Here is an 18,422-nt window from a genome sequence, read left to right as displayed (position 1 = left end):
ACAGCCTGGCGCTCGGGTCGGAACCCACAACAGACATGTGGGTTCAGAGTGGAAACACAGAAGCCTCTGCAGGACCGGTTTAGGATGAGGGTTGGGGGTGGAGGGTGGCAAGGGGGTGGGGGAGCCGCCCGGGCTGGTGAAACCCTTCAGATATTTGAGGGGCACTCTCTTTTCCCCCCTAAATTATTCCTGGACATGTTTATCTGATCTAACTTAAAATCAAGCCAAGAGAGCAGAGCTTGAATAATATTTTTTAAAATAATTTTATTTATTTATTTTTGGCTGCGCCTTCCATTTCTAGGAAGGGCCTTGTAGTGAGTGGTTTGTTCTTAACGTGTTTGTTTTCAGAACAAAGGCAAATTTCTCTCCTTTATTTATGAATTTTGCAGCAACGATGACAGCAAAATCCTAGTCTCAGTGAGGACACTTGATCATATCAAGATGCCTTGTTGCGAGTTGTAATTTCCAAATCTAAAGGATAAAGTTCAATGATGTGGGAAATTCACCTCTATATTCTGTGTCTTCCAAACCAGGACACTTTTGACAGAGAAAGGGGGTGTCGTGAACGATTAGTGGGGCTGGTCGGTGTCCAGCCACCTGTCCTGGGAAGCTGGGAAACTGTGACGCAGTGTCACCCTGCCATTATGGGACATCTTCCAACCACACAAGGAATATCACTGCCCCCACCCTCCATGCTGTATTCCCAGGTGCTAGGGGTCATCCTCAGATGTAGCACTCCACAACCCTGGGACTGAAAAGCCTTGCCCTGTGGTCTGGGAGCAAAGGTGTACTAGCTAAGGCAGCTCTGGATGCCAGAGCAAATGACCCCAGCAACCCAGGGACTAACACAAAGGAGTTGATTTTTTGCCAAGACCAATGGAGACGTTTGGTGGACTTCCTCCATGGCTGATTTGGAACCTGGACTCCTCCCCTTGGTGTCCCCCACCACCTTCCAGAGCCTTGGAGTCCTCTGTTTTCAGCCAGAAGGAGGGAAGAAGGCACCATAGATTCTCAGACTCTTTGGCTTGGGGGTGACCCCTACCACCTCCTCTCTCAGGCACTGGATGGACTGAGTCACCATTCAGCCATTCAACACTATTCAACACACAGCTTCTGCCCATGGCCCCTCTGTCTCTACCCACCTGCTTCCCAAGTAAGCCCAGATGGCACAGAGAAGTCTGGGTGGGCCTACTATATGTTCCCTGGGCAGTGCTGGGGGTAAGGGCCTGCCAGCAACGTGGTGTCAGGACTGAAAAGGCAGGGTCTTCAACACTCTTGAAAAGTTTATGCAATCTAGTCCTGAGGCCAAACAGATGCACGCAATGCTTTGAGGAAAGGAACACAGCCATGCAAAGGACCACTGTGCTACAAAGCCGCCCAAAGGGAAAGGAGCAGACCAGACCAAACCCAGCAGCAGGAGCAACACTCAGGTGGATGAGGCCTTGTGGGAGAGTTTGGGAAAGGGAGGTGGGTCTGCAGAGAGGAGGGGGAGGCGTGATGAAAGCCGTGGGGACTGGGGATCGCACAGCTTCCTTAAAGATTCAAGCAGGATTTCAGTATTGGCAGCTGAGGGAAGCTACTCCCAAACACAGGGAAAATACACACCTGTGGCATTTACTCTGGGTGAATTTTCCTTTTTATTTATTTATTTAATTGGCTGCGTTGGGTCTTCGTTATGGCACGCAGGATCTTTAGTTGTGGCATGTGGGATCAAGTTCCTCAACCAGGGATCGAACCTGGGCTCCCCCTGCATTGAGAGCCTGGAGTCTTAGCCACGGGACCACCAGGGAAGTTCCAGGATGAGTTTTCTTAGAGAGGAAGCTTAGCCTGGGAAGAGAAGGAGGAGGCAAGCGCGTGGCTACGGCCAGCACAGGGATTTAAGGCCCATCGGCTACTTTTTGGCCAAACCACCAAACACCGGCCCAGTTCCATTGCAGGACATCTGCATGCAGGGGAAAGAAGGCCTAAAGCAAAACTCTGGGAGCCCTGCCACATGGCTTTTCCTTGGTGAGTTCAACCAGACCGGGTTTAGATCTAATTTGGCAGTCTCTAGAAACTGGAAATTCTAAGGGTTGTGTAGGCCCAGTAGGAGCAGCTCATAGGAACCAAAACTTAACAATGACTGATGTAAAAGAAGAACAATGATTAATTTACAATTAGAAATGTGATGTAGATATTTCCAGAAATTAACATAAATATTTGGTCATCTACAGGTTGTGAAATGGGGGGTTGGAGGGGGTAGGGAACATCTAGTCCCTTTTACCTCAACCTCCAAGGTAAGAAACCCCCAGGTGACTTCTGGGCAATGATACTTTTAATTTGTTAATCCACCTCTTTTTTAAAAGTGAAAGTGAATGTCGATCAGTTGTGTCCGACTCTTTGCAACCCCATGGACTATATACAGTCCATGGAATTCTCCAGGCCAGAATACTGGAGTGGGTAGTCTTTCCCTTCTCCAGGAAATTGTCCCAACCCAGGGATCGAACCCAGGTCTCCTGTACTGCAGGAAGATTCTTTATCAGCTGAGCCACAGTTCAGTTCAGTTAGTTGCTCAGTCGTGTCTGGCTCTTTTCGACCCCAGCTAAGCCACAAAGAATGCCCTTTTTTTAAAAAAGGGTAAGTTCTAATTAGATTCATTTCAGTTACAGCTTTATTTTTTTTTTAATTGAGAATACTTCATTCTTTCATCTTCAGTGTTTCTCTGGATTCCTCCTTCAGGATTTAGATTATTCAGTTATCTCATCTCTAGCATTTTATTTGCCATTTAGTTGGATTTCACATTTATCCACTGTACCTTTGTTCACCAGGCCCAGGGACACACAGATGAAATACGTCATGGTGGGGAAGGGAAGAGAAATCCAGAAAATTTCTAGCTGAATGTATAAGTGGAATGTTCTGCCAGCCAAACGCAGCAACAACAGAATGACAGGGATAGGGGGAATCCAGAAAGACTTCTCGGAGAAGGTGGTGCCGAAGGAGGTGGTTGAAAGACAGGCAGGCAAGAGAATGTTAGGCCAAAGACCAGCCTGAGCCTGGAGTAGAGATGGCCTGATTGGGGCCTGGTGTGGTGGGGGGCGGGGGGATCGGAAGGCAGGACTAGCTCTACTGAAGGAAATCAACCCTGAATATTCTTTGGAAGGACTGATGCTGTAGCTCTGATACTTTGGCCACCTGATGGCCACCTGATGTTACAAACTGACTCATTGGAAAGGACCCTGATGCTAAGAAAGAATGAGGGTAGGAGGAGAAGGGAGCGGCAGAGGATGAGATGGTTGGATGGCATCACTGACTCAATGGACATGAGTTTGGGCAAACTCCAGGAGGTAGTGAAGGACAGGGAAGCCTGGTGTGCTGCAGCCTGTGGGGTCACAGAGAGTCAGACATGACTTAGTGACTGAACAACACCTGCTGAAAGATCCAAGGCAGGGAGTGGCTGGGGAGGAGGGGGAAAGGCCCGCAGGAGCCAGCACCCACCCCCATTCCCAGGCTATTAGAGACCATGCTAGGGAGCTTGGTTTTCCTATCAGCAAGGGTGGGGTGTGGCAGGCAGTGAAAAGGAAAGGATTTCAGACAGGAGTGAAATGGGTTGGGTAGGCCTTTTAAGTATGTCATTCTGTTTGGCAGTTTGAGCAATGGACTCTGCTATAATCCAGTAAAGTAGGGGAAAGCAGAGAGCGGTTTTCCTTGGGCAATTGGATGGAGTGGAGGGAATGGCTTGAGGAAATGTTTGGAAAGTAAAATTAGCAAAATTCATTAATAATTTACATGGGGGTGAGGGAGAGAGGGGAACCCAGGATGCTAGCCAGGCAGGTGGATGTTGGGGTTACAGTCTGCATCAGTCCAAGTCCAACCAGGAACCCCCAAACCACTCTGCACAGCCTTTAAAACAGCAGGGATTAAGGCAGGGACTGGTTACATTCTGATGGAAGAAACTCTGAGAAGCCAAGGGAACAGCAGGAAGCGGTTAGCACCTCCAGGGTGGAGGGGAAGAGACAGGAGTCTGCCCTATCACAGCCCAGGGAGAGGACAGGTGGGAGGCTGCAATCGCAGTATGCCTCCCTGGATGGAGCCAAAGCCACTGCTAGAAAGCCACTGCCAGTCTCAGCAGTGCCCCCATGTGGCCAGACTGGGAAAACAGCTGAAAAGGGCGAGGATTTGGTCTGAACTCCAGCACACCAGGCCAAGTGGGCAACAGGGCAAAAGGCGAGGAAGCTTAGCGGGGCGTGGGAAGCTTCGTTTCTGGGCATGATGAGTTTCAAGATGGTCATCGGCCCTCCAGCGGAGGTATCCAGAAGGAAATGGATAAGGGCGAGAGTCTGCACATCTGGAATTTACCAGCCTACAGGCAGTAGTTCAGTTGCCTGGTTACAGCAATGGATGTGCTCATAGGGTAAGTATGTTACATAAAAGAAACATTCAAATTATTTTCCCAAATGGTTGCATCATTTTCCAATCCCTGAAGTTTTACAATCTATCCACTCCACATTCCCTCCAGCATGTAGTCTTTTAGTTTCCAGCAGTTCCAGAGAGTGTGGAATGAGATCACTGTGGTTTAATTTGCATTTCTCTGATGACCTTTGAGATTGAGCATTTTAGGGAAGACTTTCATATTGGCCATGTGAACACACCTGTAGATTTCACTCAGAAGGCTTCTAGGAGGGTATTTGAAAGGGGAGTAGGGTGGAAATGTGTGTGGCCAAAGGTTCCTCCCAACTTCCAGGTCTCACATCACATACCAAAGCAGATGTGGGCTTTTCAGGCAACAGGTTTGTCATCTCAGAAAAATTTGGGGGTTACCTCTGAGGGCCCGAGCTAAAGGTGTGAACTTAGAGCCTGAGAAACCTGGGTTTAAACCACCACTTGCTTGCTGGGATGCTGCAGGCTCAGTATTTTCATCTGTATAATGGGCATGGTTATCTTTTTGTAGGGTTGCCATGAGAATTAAATCAGATAGTGTGGGTAAGTGGCCAGTTTGGTATCTGGCACATAATATGAACTCAGTTAACAGGAGCAAATGTCATTGGTATTGTTATTAGAATCAAAGATCTGCTGGAGATTATCTTTATTTCATAGATGATCACATGGAGGCCTGGGTTAGTTGTCTCCAAAGCTGCTAATTAGCACAGAGCTGGGATAAAACTGAGGTCTCCTCATTCTCTGGCTAGTTACTAGCCCCTCTGACCACCTGCCTCCAGCTTTTCATCACTCATTATACACTGTATCAGGCTTGGATTAGTGAAAACAATCTTTGTCTGAATCATTGTTTTAGGGCACAGAATGGACTCAGTGACAAATTCCAATCTGAATCTCTGAAGCTGAGGATTCTCACAGATAGGGCAGAGCTCAACATCAGGCTCTCACCAGCGTATGCTTGTTTGCTTTTTCAAAATAGCATCACCCCTCAAGTGATAACTACAGGTGAATTTTATTCAATTACACCCATTCTCTCTTTCCATTGCCAGCCCCCACCCACCTCTGTCTGAAGGACTGGGTGGGAAGGAGCATGACAGCTAGCTCAAGGCTTCTAGTTGCTTCACCCAGTATCGTACATCCTGCCTTTCACATTTCTCATCCAAAGACACAGTAGATTGGGTTGCGTACTCCAGTGCTGCCTTTTGGAAAAAGTAGTTTACTGTGGAGTAACAATATTCCTTTGCTTCCGTGAAGTATTTGGAGGTCAGGCCTAGGATCACACTCTCTCTACTTGCCCTGCAGACCAGGATGGGTGGTAACCAAGAGGATTCAGGTGAAAAGGATTTTTTAAAATACGAAAAAGAGACTTGTTTGCAAACATTCAACCACAACCTTAACGCAGTTGTCACGGGATGACGGTTCTGAAATGAAGCAAGGGAGTGGGGTGAGGAAATTGATCAGGGCCCGGGACACCGCGGAGGTCAAATGCCATCACTCCCGACCCCTTCATTCCAAGAGCTCTCGGTCCGCTCTCTGGGCTTTACTGGGCCTGCTACCCTCTTTTCGCCCGATCGGTGTCTCGGTCACTAAATGCCCTGGAGGGTGCGACCAAGTGCCCGCCCAACGCCACCACCGGGACGGCAGGCGAAAATGACCGACCCCCAAAAGCATCCCAAAGCACGCCCAGTGTGCCGGACCCGGAAGCAGGCACTTCACATGCTCTGCGGGAAGTCGCCAGGCGCCAGCCTAGAGGGCGGGGCACCTCCGACTCTGCGTGCTTACGTCATCGCGTAGGCTGGCGGGGCCGCGAGATGGGGGAGGTGACGTATCGGGAGTGTCCAGCGACTGTGGGCGGACCCAGGGACTACGGCGGAAGAGAGCACCGCCTCTTAAAGCCACCGGGGGCCTCTCGGGGTTCCGCCGCGCGGGCCGCACGCCGCGTCTGCTTTAAGAGTCGCCGTGACACGTGTGTGAGGCGCCGGAGACCCGGATGATGCGTGTGCGGGGCCCGTGCCGTGTAGACGCCAGCGACGCTGGCCTGTAGCCGGGCCAGCTGAGGGCTGGGTAAGTTGGGACCTCGTTGGGGCGGCGCGCAGCCTGGCTGTGGGACTTCCCCCGGGAGTTTGCCGCCCGACTCGGGGCGCACCCGTGGACACTCGAGGGGAGACATGGGTGTTTGTCTGCGCAGAGCTTGGAGGTTCACGAACGGTCCTCGGAGCTGCGCCGTCCGCGAGGGGCTCCGGGGTCCACGGGGAGGCCCTGGGGCCGTGCGTTCGCCAGGGGCTCTGGGGCCCACGGAGAGGCCCCTTAAATGCCCGTCCACGAGGGGTTCCGGGGAGGCCCCAGGGCTGCGCCGTCCCCAAGGCCTCGGGAGTCCACGGGGAGGCCCAAGAATTGTGCCCTCCGTCCGGGCTGCCGCAGGTCTGCGACCCACGGTGCAAGGGAGAGCTGGCCCGGTCAGGAGCCCAGGCAAGCCAGGAGGCAGCAGCCTGTGACGGTGTTGGACACGGTCGTTACGCACAGAAGCATCATTTATGCAGAGTTCAGATTTTCTCTGGAATGGCTTAAGTTAGAATAAGGGGGAGGGCATTCGGTTTGGCAGCAGGGCTGATGTCTTGTTTCTTTATCTTATTTGTAAGAGATGGGGGAAGGCTCACTCCTGGAGAGAATAACGTTCCTCATGGTTATAGTGAAGGGGTGGGTTCAAGATGTGAGTTTTTAAAATACCCATTTCTTTGGTCGGGTAGTATTGGGTCTCCCCTGGGGTTCCCGGAGTTAGAGCAGCCTCCTAAAATAAAGATGGTAGAGAGAGGAAAAACATCCTGGTCCTGCCTCAGTCCACCGTCTGTAAGGGAGGTGGAGAATCAGATCTCCAGGGAGACGGACACTCCGTTTGCTCTTTCCTGGCTGGGGCCCGGCGCTGGCTTTGCTGCAGAGTGCCTCAGGGAGGCCCCAGCCCCTGGGACGCCTCCCCGCCAGCACGTGGTTGACCCTGTGAGTCTTGAGCGCAGTTTATGCTGGAAAAATTTACAGGGAGGAGGGGGGAAAATGTGCTTGAATGGCAATCGAGAGCGCTTTGTTTGAGTAGAAGTGTGCATGGATAAATATGAGCTGTTCCTGGACAGTGCGAAACGTGGGCTGGAAAGAGCAACCTGCAGAGTTTTGAAGAGTGTGTTACCAGGTGTGTACGTCAGAGGGCTTTTGATGGTGTATTACAAGGGCATTTTTTTCTCTAAGTGGCTGCACCTCAGAGAAATCATTTGTAGGTTGTTGATTAATGTTGCGGGTGGGATTGGTGATGTAGAGTTTTCATCTTTCTGTCAAAACTGGAAAAATTTGATTTGTTCAAAATTTCTTGACTCCATATTGAGGAGTGGGCTATGTAGGGTAGGTGTTCTCTAAGTTATTTATCTCAAATGAAATTGGGTTAAATCTCCCAAGTTCTGCTTATCCTCTAGCTTCAAGAGTTTGCCAAACCCATGTCTCTGCCCATGACAGAGTCCTCAGCGATATGAGCTGTTGACAAGAAGAGGGACATTGTAGGGAGTTTTCATGAGAAAAATCTTTACACATTGTCTTCATTCTGAGATCATGTTCATTGTGTCTTTTTTTTCTTAAGTTAATATGCTTTTATTTATGGACGTCAGACTTGGTGTAGTATCTAAAACTTGCTGTGAAGTAACATGGGGACAGGAGAGGAATTGCCTGATCCCACCCAGTAATTATTGAAGCTGAATAAGGGGAGCATGGCGGTTCCCTGTGCTGTTCTCTCTACATTGTATACGAATGTTTTCACAGTAAAAAAGTTTTTAAGTGCCTTAATTTTCTGTAATCATAGTTATTGTGGTTGGTAATTCAGGAAAAAAAAACCCGCAGACTTAGCTAGAGTGAAAATTTGGCAGCTCTCATTGCACGTTTGGTTTTCTTTTTTCTCTTTTTTTTTTTGAAATCTTACTGGCTCATGAAAACTGAAAGTTGGAGATGATTATCTATTATCTCTTACTCTTTGCAAATGCAGTGGAGATTGGAGTTGACTAGTGAGTGTGGGGAAGATATTTGTTCATTGGACTTGTTGCTGGCGCGAAGGTTAAGGTCTCAGCAGAAGGCAGGGTTTTCGTATTGTATCCAACAAAATCGTTTGCAGCTAGTTAGCTTAGCTGTCCTCCACTCTTCCTGTGTCTCACACTATCCATATTCCTTCTGCCTTAATGCTGACTGTTAGCAGAAGATGGTTGGCCTTCCTACTCCACGTCCAGGGAGGAGGGCTGGTGAGACATCGGGAAGAGAGGTGGCTTTATGTGGTGTGCTTTCATCCCACAGATTCTGATGCCCCTTCCAGACAGCATGCTTGTAGCTCTGATGATTTAACTGGCCCAAAGCTGAGAAGCACGTGATTTTGAGGGCCCAGCACCCTGCCTGCCCAGCCCGGCCAAGCACCTGACCCCACGCTGCAGGAACAGAACGCCCGAGTTCAGACACCCCAGGTAAGCCCGCTCTTGGTCCAGCAGCCATTGTTCAGTTTGGTGAGCTCTCTTAGATAATTCTCCTTAGGAAAGCTTCTTTTATTTTTTTTGAAGTCAAAGAACTTGTGCTTGCTTTTTTTTTTTTAATAATGTTTTTACATTTCTGTTCTTTATAGAAATTTTTATAGAAAAAGAAATTTGATCCATATACAGAATTAGGTGCCCCATAACTTAAATCTGGGTGGTTTCATCAGAGGTGCTGGAGGGAGTCTTTTCACTGCAGCAGAGTTTTGGGTCCGCCTGATCAGTTGGGTCTCCTGGATCCAACCGGAGACCACATACCCAAGGGAGTCATCTTTTTTTCTGATGAGAGTGAGTCGTGTAAGGAACCTCTTATCTAATTGTGAGTCAAATAGTCCTTGAGCTTTGGCCAGATGGTTGAGAGGTAGTGGATGAGAAGGAAAAGTGGTAGATCCACGTGTAGCAGTCAGGGGTGACAGGAGTTTCCGGTTTGTTACACTGTGGTTCCTCAGCTAGTACTCAGCTCATATCCAGTGTGTGTCTCCCCATTATCCCCACGGGCACCTTTAATGCTGTTCTTATTCCCATTTTATAAAGAATAGGCTCTGGCAGTCACAGTGATTTTTTTTTTTTTCCCCTGGAGTTTATAGCTAATCCAGGATGGAATAACGCAGGCATTCCAGAGTCCAAGCTGCCGCCACACCCCTGCCTGCTACACCGCCTCAAGCTTCGGGGTCTTGTGTATACTTTTCTGGTCCTGTTACTATCAATTGTCTCCTCTCTCACTTTTAAAAAAGATAGTCTGCACAAGCACTATCTGATAACACAAGCCACAGGTATCATTGGGTTTGCATTGGCCACATTAGAAAATAAAAAGAAGCGGGTGGAATGAATTTTATTTAACCCAGTATACATGAAATATGATCATTTCAGGGCTTCTCTGGTGGTCTGGTGCTTAAGAATCAGCCCACTAGTGCAGGGGACATGGGTTCGATCTCTGGTCTGGGAAGATCCCCAGTGCTGCAGAGCAGCTAAGCCCATGTGCCACAACTACTGAGCCGGTGCTCCACTGCAATGCGAAGCCCGTGCACCACAACTAGAGCGTAGCCCCTGCTCACCACAACTGGAGAAAGTCCGTGGATGACAACGAAGACACAGAGCAACCATTAATAAATGAATAAAATAAAAAGTACACTTTGGCATATAACCAGTCTTAAAATTACTGAGACATTTTACACTTGCAAACTTCAGTCTTGGAGGTCCACGTGTTTTACACTCCAGCACATCCCAGTTTGGACCAGCCTCCTTTCTTGTGTCTGGTGACCCCTTAAGGCTCATGGCCTTCTTGGTTTTGAAGACTGTGGGTCTGAACACAGGGGTGTCCTTATCTCACTCACCTTGGGAATTCCTTTATTATGTGGATTTGTGTGTGTGACCAGAGTGTCTTGCAAGAATTAGCATTTCCCTGGTTTTGAGCAGACGTTAGGCCCATGTGGTCGCCCTTTGAGGGAAATGACACCAGGCGTGATGTCCAAAGTCACTTGATGGTATCTCTTTCTTTTTATTTAAATTTTATGTATGTATTTTACTTTGCGTTGCTGCATACTGTCTTTCTCTAATTGCAAAAGTGGGGGCTACTCTCTAGTTGCCGTGCACGGACTTCTTATTGCGGTGGCTTCTCTTGTTGCAGAGCACAGGCTCTAGGCTTACAGCCTTCAGTTGTTGCAGTGCGTGGGCTTGGTATTAGGTTGGTACAGAAGTAATTGCAGTTTCGGACCGTGAATTTTAAATCATTATAACTAGTCGTAACCACATCTATATTAATCAAAATAGGAACCCTTACAATCAACACATTTTTGCCGATGAGAAATAAGTTTGTTTATTCCTGTAGCATAAAAAATCCTTGCTTCAGGATTCAGTGAACTCTTGGAAAGCATTTTCTGCCTCCTGCTGGTTGTGAAAACGTCTTCCCTGCAAAAAGTTGTCATGATGCTTGAAGAAGTGGTATTCAGTTGGCAAGAGGTCAGGTGAATGTGGTGGATGAGGTAAAACTTTGTAGCCCAATTCGTTCAACTTTTGAAGCGTTGGTTGTCTGACATGTGGTTGGGCATTGTCATGGGGAAGAATTAGGCCCTTTCTGTTTTGACCAGTGACGGCTGCAGGCGTTGCTGTTTTTGGTGCATCTCATCGATTTTCTGAGCATACTTCTCAGATGGAATGGTTTCCCTGGGATTCAGAAAGCTGTAGTGGATCAGACCTGGCAGCAGACCACAGGTGACCATGACCTTTTTTTGGTGCAAGTTTTAATTTGGGAAGTGCTTTGGAGCTTTTTCTTGGTCCAACCACTGAGCTGATGGCTGATGGCTGTCCTAGAAAATCCACTTTCCATCACACTTTGCAATCCAATCAAGAAATGGTTCATTGTTGTGTAGAATAAGAGAAGATGACACTTCAAAATGACAATTTTTTTGATTTCCAGTCAGCCCACGAGGCACCCACCTACTGAGCTTTTTCACCTTTCCAGTTTGCTCCAAATGCTGAAACATTGAGCTTAGGCAGCTTCTTCTGTAGTTGTGAGAGGATCAGCTTTGTTGATGGCTCTTAACTGGTCATTGTCACCTTCCAGTGGTCAGCCACTGCGCTCCTTATCATCATGGCTCTGTCTTCTTTGCAAAACTTCTTTAACCACCACCGCACTGTACATTCATTAGCAGTTCCTGAGCCAAATGCATTGTTGATGTTGTGAGTTGTCTCCACTGCTTTACAACCCATTTTGAATGTGAATAAAAAAAAACTGCTTGATTTTGCCTTTTGTCTAACATTTCCATAGTCTAAAATAAATATAATATAAGATTGAGGGTAGGAGGAGAAGGGGACGACAGAGGATGAGATGGCTGGATGGCATCACTGACTCAACGGACATGAGTTTGGTAAACTCCAGGAGTTGGTAATGGACAGGGAGGCCTGGCGTGCTGCGGTTCATGGGGTCGCAAAGAGTTGGACACGACTGAGCAACTGAACTGAAACAGCAAATAATTTAATTCATTAGCAAAAAACCCAGAAAGCAAGAAATGTGCATTAAAATGATGTATAGCATAATCACATTTATGTAAGACTGTATAGCATAATCACATTTATGTAAGACTGTATCTCCAGTATCAAACGGCAAAGTGCAACAATGCAAAACTGCAATTACTTTTGTACCAAGCTAATAGTTGCATCACACAGGCTCAGTAGTTGTGGCACAGGGGCTTAGTTGCCCCGAGGAATGTGAGATCTTTCTGGACCAGGGATCAAACCCGTGTTCCCTGCATTGACAGGCACATTCTTCACCACTGGCCCGCTGGGGAAGTCTCTACTCAATGCTACTTCTTGAAAAGATGACATCAAGGGGGTAGTCTGACCTCCTCGGGACCATGTCTGTCCATTTAGTGCTGTTCGTGGAGGCACTCTGTCTTTTTTGAGAGGAAAGGTGTGGATGCTGCTCTGTCTGAGTGGTCTCGTGTCTTCCGCTTGCTCTGTAGGGTTGGTAGCCAAGCCAGAGCCGCTTTCATGGTGGGACTCATCCCTAAGGCCCAGGAGGGGATTTTCAGAGAAGGAACACATTTCTAAGGCTCATGGGGGGGCGTTGTCAGAGAAGGGACCCATCGCTAAGGCCCAGGAGGGGTTGTCAGAGAAGGGACCCATCCCTAAGGCGCAGGAGGGGATTTTCAGAGAAGGGACCCATCCCTAAGGCTCATGGGGGGTGGGGGGTTGTCAGAGAAGGTTGCTCTGCTCCCAGGGCCCGCTTACCCACTGCTCTGTGTTCTTCCTCGTCCTCCAGTGATGCACCATGCCCATCGTGGACAAGCTGAAGGAAGCCCTCAAGCCTGGCCGCAGGGACTCGGCTGACGATGGGGAACTGGGGAAGCTTCTGGCCTCCTCTGCCAAGAAGGTCCTTCTGCAGAAGCTGGAGTTCGAGCCGGCCAGCAAGAGTTTCTCCTACCAACTGGAGTCACTGAAGAGCAAATACGTGCTGCTGAACCCCAGGACGGAGGGAGCTGGGTGCCACCGGAGCGGAGATGAACCGCCGGCCCGGAGACAGGGTACAGACGCAGAGGGTGGTGCTGAGAGGGCCCAGCTGTGTGCTGAGAGGCGGAGGGACGGAATGCTGACTGGTGGTAGGAACAGAAACACAGTGTGGTCAGTTGTGAGTGTCAGGCGTGGGGCCAGTAGGTTTTAGCCGCAGAAGTAACAGAACAGGGTTGGTCAGAGAGCGAGCTCTGTCTCGAGAGGTTTAGGAACAGGGCTTGGAAACTAGAAGGCGACATGGGTGGGTCAGCGTCAGGGCCTGCTAACTCCAGCTGTCCTCGAAAGCTCATCCACAGAGGGGCTCTGGGGCTCCAGGCCAAGGCCGTTGGGGAGAGCCATGGGGCCACAGGCTTCCTCCTGGGCTCCAGAGTGGGGACCCAGGTACCCCCAGACGCCACCTCCTGAGCGTGCGCCTGCGGAGTGTGCTGGGGCTCAGCCGTCAGGCCCTCGTCTCTCTCGTCCCCCACTCCAGGCAGCGAGCATGCCTACGAGAGCTGCAGCGACGGGGTCCCCGCGCCCCAGAAGGTGCTCTTCCCGGTGGAGCGGCTGTCGCTGCGCTGGGGGCGCGTGTACCGCGTGGGCGCGGGCCTGCACAACCTCGGCAACACCTGCTTCCTGAACTCCACCGTGCAGTGCTTGACCTACACGCCACCCTTGGCCAACTACCTGCTCTCCAAGGAGCACACGCGGGGCTGTGAGTGAGAGCGGGACTGGGGCCGGCTGATGCACACGCGCGGCTCTGAGCGTGCCCTTGCCGTGGGGCTGCTGTGGGTGCTCAGGACCAGACTCTCTTATTTGGACAAACCTGCGTGCTTGTGGTGTTGCCATTTGTAGCCTGGGTCAGATTTAGGAGTCAGGTTCATGCTACGTAGTCACTGATAAATCCTAAATTTGAGGTGTGCCGGCTGCAGGATGCACAGTGAAAGAGAATCCAGGTAGAGTAATGGTCTTTAAACTGATCTGAAAATAATCACCTAAACAGAAAAAAGGGCTTTTGGAAAATAACCTCCAAAATACGTATATTCAATTATCACGTTTATTATAGTAGCACCATTTTATGTGCATTTTAAAATGTTCTCCAAAGTGGAAATTGAATATCTGTAAACTAAAGCTGAAAGAAAAGATAACTTCGCCAAACAGGATAGAACAGAAAGTCTGACTAGCCTTTCAACCATTAACAAAATTAAATCAGTGGTTAACTTTTTTCCCCATGAAGAAAACACCAGGCTGAGACAGTTGAGGAGTGAGTTTTATTGAAACTTTTAAGAAAGAGATCATTTCAATGTTTCACAACCTCTTCCAGAGTAAAAGAGAAACTTCGTAGCTCATTCAGTAAGGTTCTCTTGATTTCGGTAACAAAATTAAACCAGCACAATACGAGAAAGAAAAATTACAGTTCCATCTCGTTCGTGAATATATATGTAAAAATTCTAGGTCAAATACCAGCAAATTCAGTAGTCTTGTAAGCACTGTGAGCAGCTTGTGTTCATCCTAGTAACGCAGGGATGGTCTGATGTCAGGCCGTCTCCACATGTAAGTGTGGAGCGCAGCAGCTGCGGGAACACCCCGGAGGCCGGCCTGCTGGGTTCCATCCTGGGAACACCCCGGAGGCCGGCCTGCTGGGTTCCATCCTGGGAACACCCCGGAGGCCGGCCTGCTGGGTTCCATCCTGGGAACACCCCGGAGGCCGGCCTGCTGGGTTCCATCCTGGTTCTGCCGCCCAGTGGCTGTGTGTCCTTGAAAATTACCTGACCTGTCCCTCATCTGCGAAGTAACAATGATACCGCCTTCACAGTGTTGCTGTAAAGCTTGAGTGAGTTACATAACGTGCTTAGAATAATCCTTGGCGCACAGTAAGTTCTGCATGAAAGTATTAGTCTCTCAGTTGTGTCCAACTCTCTGTGACCCCATGGCCTGTAGCCCGCCCGGCTCCTCTATCCATGGGATTCTCCAGGCAAAGACACTGGAGCAGGTAGCCCATTTCCTTTTCCAGGGGATCTTCCCAACCAAGGGATCAAACCCCAGCCTTCCACATTGCAGGCAGATTCTTGAACGTCTGAGCCACCAGGGGATCCCCAAGTTTTACATACATGACTGCTAATCTTGCTACCTCAGTTGCTATCCCTTTATTAATAGATTAAGAGAGAAAGGTCACTTGAAAATAAATGTCCCCCTAAAAAAAATATGATTAAAAAAAACCTCTTAGTAAAGTAGCAACAGAAAGATTTTTACTAATGTTTATAAAAGATATCTAGCAAAAACTACAAAAAAGCATTCCAGTTAGGACAATACCAGAAGCACATTTTTAAAGTAAGAAGAGAAGCAAGGAGGGCCGCTCTGTGCACTTGTGTTTGATGTTTGATGTGCTAGTCCCAGCCAGAGCAGTGACGCAGGAGACAAGAGGAGGGAGTGATGCTTTCTTTGGTTGAAAATTATGTTCCTGCAGCAGAAGTCATAGGCACATGGGAAATTTGGAGGAATTCCCTGGCAGTCTAGTGGTTAGGATCCTGAGCTTTCAGTGCTGAGGGCCCAGGTTTGATCTCTGGTTGGATGTGTTTGGGAAGGTCATGCACTATATTTGAGATTACAGTAGCTTATAGAACTAGAGATGTGCTTCCCTTTGGACCCAAAAGTGTTATCTTGTAGGTGTATGCCTTAGAGAAACCCACACCCATGCAGGAGGTGGGTGCAGGACTGTTCACCCCAGCGTTTGTGACTGCAGGAAGGGGGGTGGTTGACGTGAGTGAGTAGGGGGCTATGTGGGTGAACTGGGGTCCGGAGGGAGGACTAAAGGGCAGCTTGGTACAGTTTATAGAAAGTGGGCTTAAATGTGCAGCTGCAGTACGCCGGTGAGTGCCACGTGCAGAGTTGGGTGAATCCATGACTGGGAACAGTGGTGACCCGGTTAGGGTGAGGGTCCCTGCTCCCAGAGGTCAAAGGATGGGCAGAGGACGTGGGGAACGTGGGTGTGAGAGGCTGAGATGGGAGTTCAACTATCACACCAGTGCTTGACTTAAAAATCGCCTAAAGTGGGGTGTTGTCTTTTCTCTTTGTATTTAAGATAGTCCTTAATTAGAAGTGTAGCTAGAATCTGCCTGCCAGTGGAGGAGACGGAAGAGACGCAGGTTCAGTCCCTGGGCCAGGAAGATCCTCTGGAGGAAGAAATGGCAACCCACTCCAGTATTCTTGCTGGGAAATCCCATGAACAGAGGGGCGGGCTGCAGTCCATGGGGTCACACAGAGTCAGACACGACTGAGCACGCGCACACAGAGAGAAGTGTAACACTGTCTAGCCTAACGCCCGACGGAACAAACAGTTTATCTCCAGCAGGGGGCTCGCCCAGCCTGAGGGGCACCATCTGGCCAGCAGCCAACCGTCCTGCCTCCACGTGGGTGTCCTCTGGGGCAGCAGAGCCGCAGAGTCGGGGCAGGTAGACTGGGGGAGTGGGCGCCTGGGCTCTCCCCAGAGCTGGCTGAGCCCTGATGTCTCCTGGGGGCAGCAGAGGTTCCCATGCTGAAGAGCGAGTGAAGGGATGTCTGTCGGGAAGCCCGAAATGTTCTCTGCCGCTGACCACGTGCTGCAGTTTGCAGGTCAGAGGACACGTTCTAAACCAAGCTTGGCAGCTCACACTCCTTGGGCTGGGTCTCACGGACAGAAGGGTTCCTGGGTGCGGCCAGCCTTGCAGGACGTGGGCGGGCTGGGGGCTCTGCTCTCTGCCAGCCGGGAGGCTGTGTCGTCGGCTCTCCTGGGAGCTCCCGGGGCCCTACCGTGACCGCCTGTCCCCACCCGCAGGTCACCAGGGCAGCTTCTGCATGCTGTGTGTCATGCAGAACCACATCATCCAGGCCTTTGCCAACAGCGGCAACGCCATCAAGCCCGTGTCCTTCATCCGGGACCTGCGAAGTAAGAGCGGCTTCCTCCCAGGGCGGGTGGCATTGCTGGGGGGTGCTGGGGGGCGGGGGGCGGGATGGGGGCGAGCCTGGAGGCCTCGTGCACAGAGAGGAGCAGACTAAAGCCGGCCCTGGAGCCAGATGGACACGGGGCAGTCCATGGAGCCGGTGATGACCCTCGCCCCGGCCCCTTCCCCCAGGATCCTGCGGGGTCAGCCAGGCCAGGGGCTGTGTGTTTTGGGCGGGGAGGTAGATGAGGAAGTGCTGCGAGGCCTTTTCTCAGCATCCGAGGAACCAGGGTCCATGTGCCCTGAAAGTCAGGTTTCTGTTTTGCTTGGCAGAGGTGGGCCCTCAGTTTTGTTGCTGTTGTGTATTTTATGTATTTACATGTTTATTGCGCTGCACTGAGCCTTCGTTGCTGCTCGCAGGTTTTCTCAAGTTGTGGCGAGTTGGAGCTTCTCTCTAGTTGCAGTGTGTGGGCTTCTCCTTGCAGTGGCTTCTCTTTTGCTGAGCATGGGCTCTAGGGCCCATGAGCCTCAGCAGTTGGGGCCTGCAGGCTCTAGAGCTTGGGTTCAGTTGTTGCAGCGCATGGGCTTAGTTGCCCATGGTACATGGGATCTTTCTGGACCAGGGATTGAACCTGTGTCCTCCGCGTTGGCAGGCAGATTTTTAATCACTGGACCACCAGGGAAGCCTGCCCATTGGTTTTTTTGAAGCCTGTGTATGTTGTATTGGGCCGACATGGTGGTGATCTGCCATGGTCTGTATTGGCTCCTGGAAAGCCAGCTTAATTAATTAGCGGAGCTCATATCCTTAGGCTGCTGGGCATCCATTCGCGCTTTCTGTTACGTGTAGAGTCTCACTGGAAAGATAACTGCCATCAGGGAGGTTCCTGGGACATAGGGCGTCCAGCAGGGCTCCGTTTCCTCCCTTGGGTTTAGTCCTGGGTCCGCTAAGAGATGGCCACAAGACCCAGCGGGAATGGGACATTCAGAGAGAAGACAGGGGCTCCTCTCTGCCGGCCTGACGCTTCTTCCTTCCCTTCTTAGAGATCGCCCGGCACTTCCGTTTTGGGAACCAGGAGGACGCACACGAGTTTCTGCGGTACACCATCGACGCCATGCAGAAGGCCTGCCTGAGCGGCTGTGCCAAGTACGTGCTCCCCTCCCCCCAGGCTGCCTCTGTGGATGTTCACCCTGGGCCCCTGAGCGGTCCAGCAGCGGATCCACCGCTTCCCCGGAAAGGGCCTCTCCTAGTGCGGGTCAGGTGGCGGTGTCTCTGCCCCATCAGCTTGTAGAGGCACATGCTCTTAATAGATCTCTCCAAGGACTCCTGATAGGGGTTCTCCCTATTTTTTTAAAACCACCTTGTCGTTTCAGTCCCATGGATGGGGCAGTTGGAAGTGTAATGTCTTTAGGAAAGAACTTGAAAGACTGGGAAAACTCAAGGGTAAGGAGATGATGATTTTTGAGGTTCGCTCTCCCCAAATTTGAGAGCATAGACCAGTGTTCCCTTTTGTGAAACAGCTGCTGTCAAGAATGTTTTTGTGTCATTCTTGGGTTT

At 50.1% G+C, this 18,422-nt stretch overlaps 1 protein-coding gene across 2 annotated transcripts in view; it reads left to right on the top strand.

Moving 5' to 3' along the window:
- The first annotated feature begins 6,317 nt into the window (after positions 1-6,317).
- USP36 (ubiquitin specific peptidase 36) overlaps positions 6,318-18,422 on the top strand; it is a 33,301-nt gene continuing 21,196 nt past the window's right edge. Inside the window, exons 1-6 of one of the 2 annotated variants that reach the window (XM_043462332.1) lie at positions 6,318-6,477; positions 8,734-8,897; positions 12,721-12,982; positions 13,441-13,662; positions 16,762-16,872; positions 17,909-18,011. In XM_043462332.1, coding sequence (XP_043318267.1) covers positions 12,730-12,982; positions 13,441-13,662; positions 16,762-16,872; positions 17,909-18,011 — 689 coding nt within the window. In that variant the 5' untranslated portion in view covers positions 6,318-6,477; positions 8,734-8,897; positions 12,721-12,729. Of the gene's footprint in view, positions 6,478-6,532; positions 7,595-8,733; positions 8,898-12,720; positions 12,983-13,440; positions 13,663-16,761; positions 16,873-17,908; positions 18,012-18,422 lie in introns of those variants that run through there. The other variant, XM_043462337.1, reaches the window with a different exon arrangement.

Source organism: Cervus canadensis, chromosome 1 (genome assembly GCF_019320065.1).
Source record: "Cervus canadensis isolate Bull #8, Minnesota chromosome 1, ASM1932006v1, whole genome shotgun sequence".
Lineage (NCBI taxonomy): Eukaryota > Metazoa > Chordata > Mammalia > Artiodactyla > Cervidae > Cervus > Cervus canadensis.
This window is presented reverse-complemented; position numbering and strand designations above follow the sequence as displayed.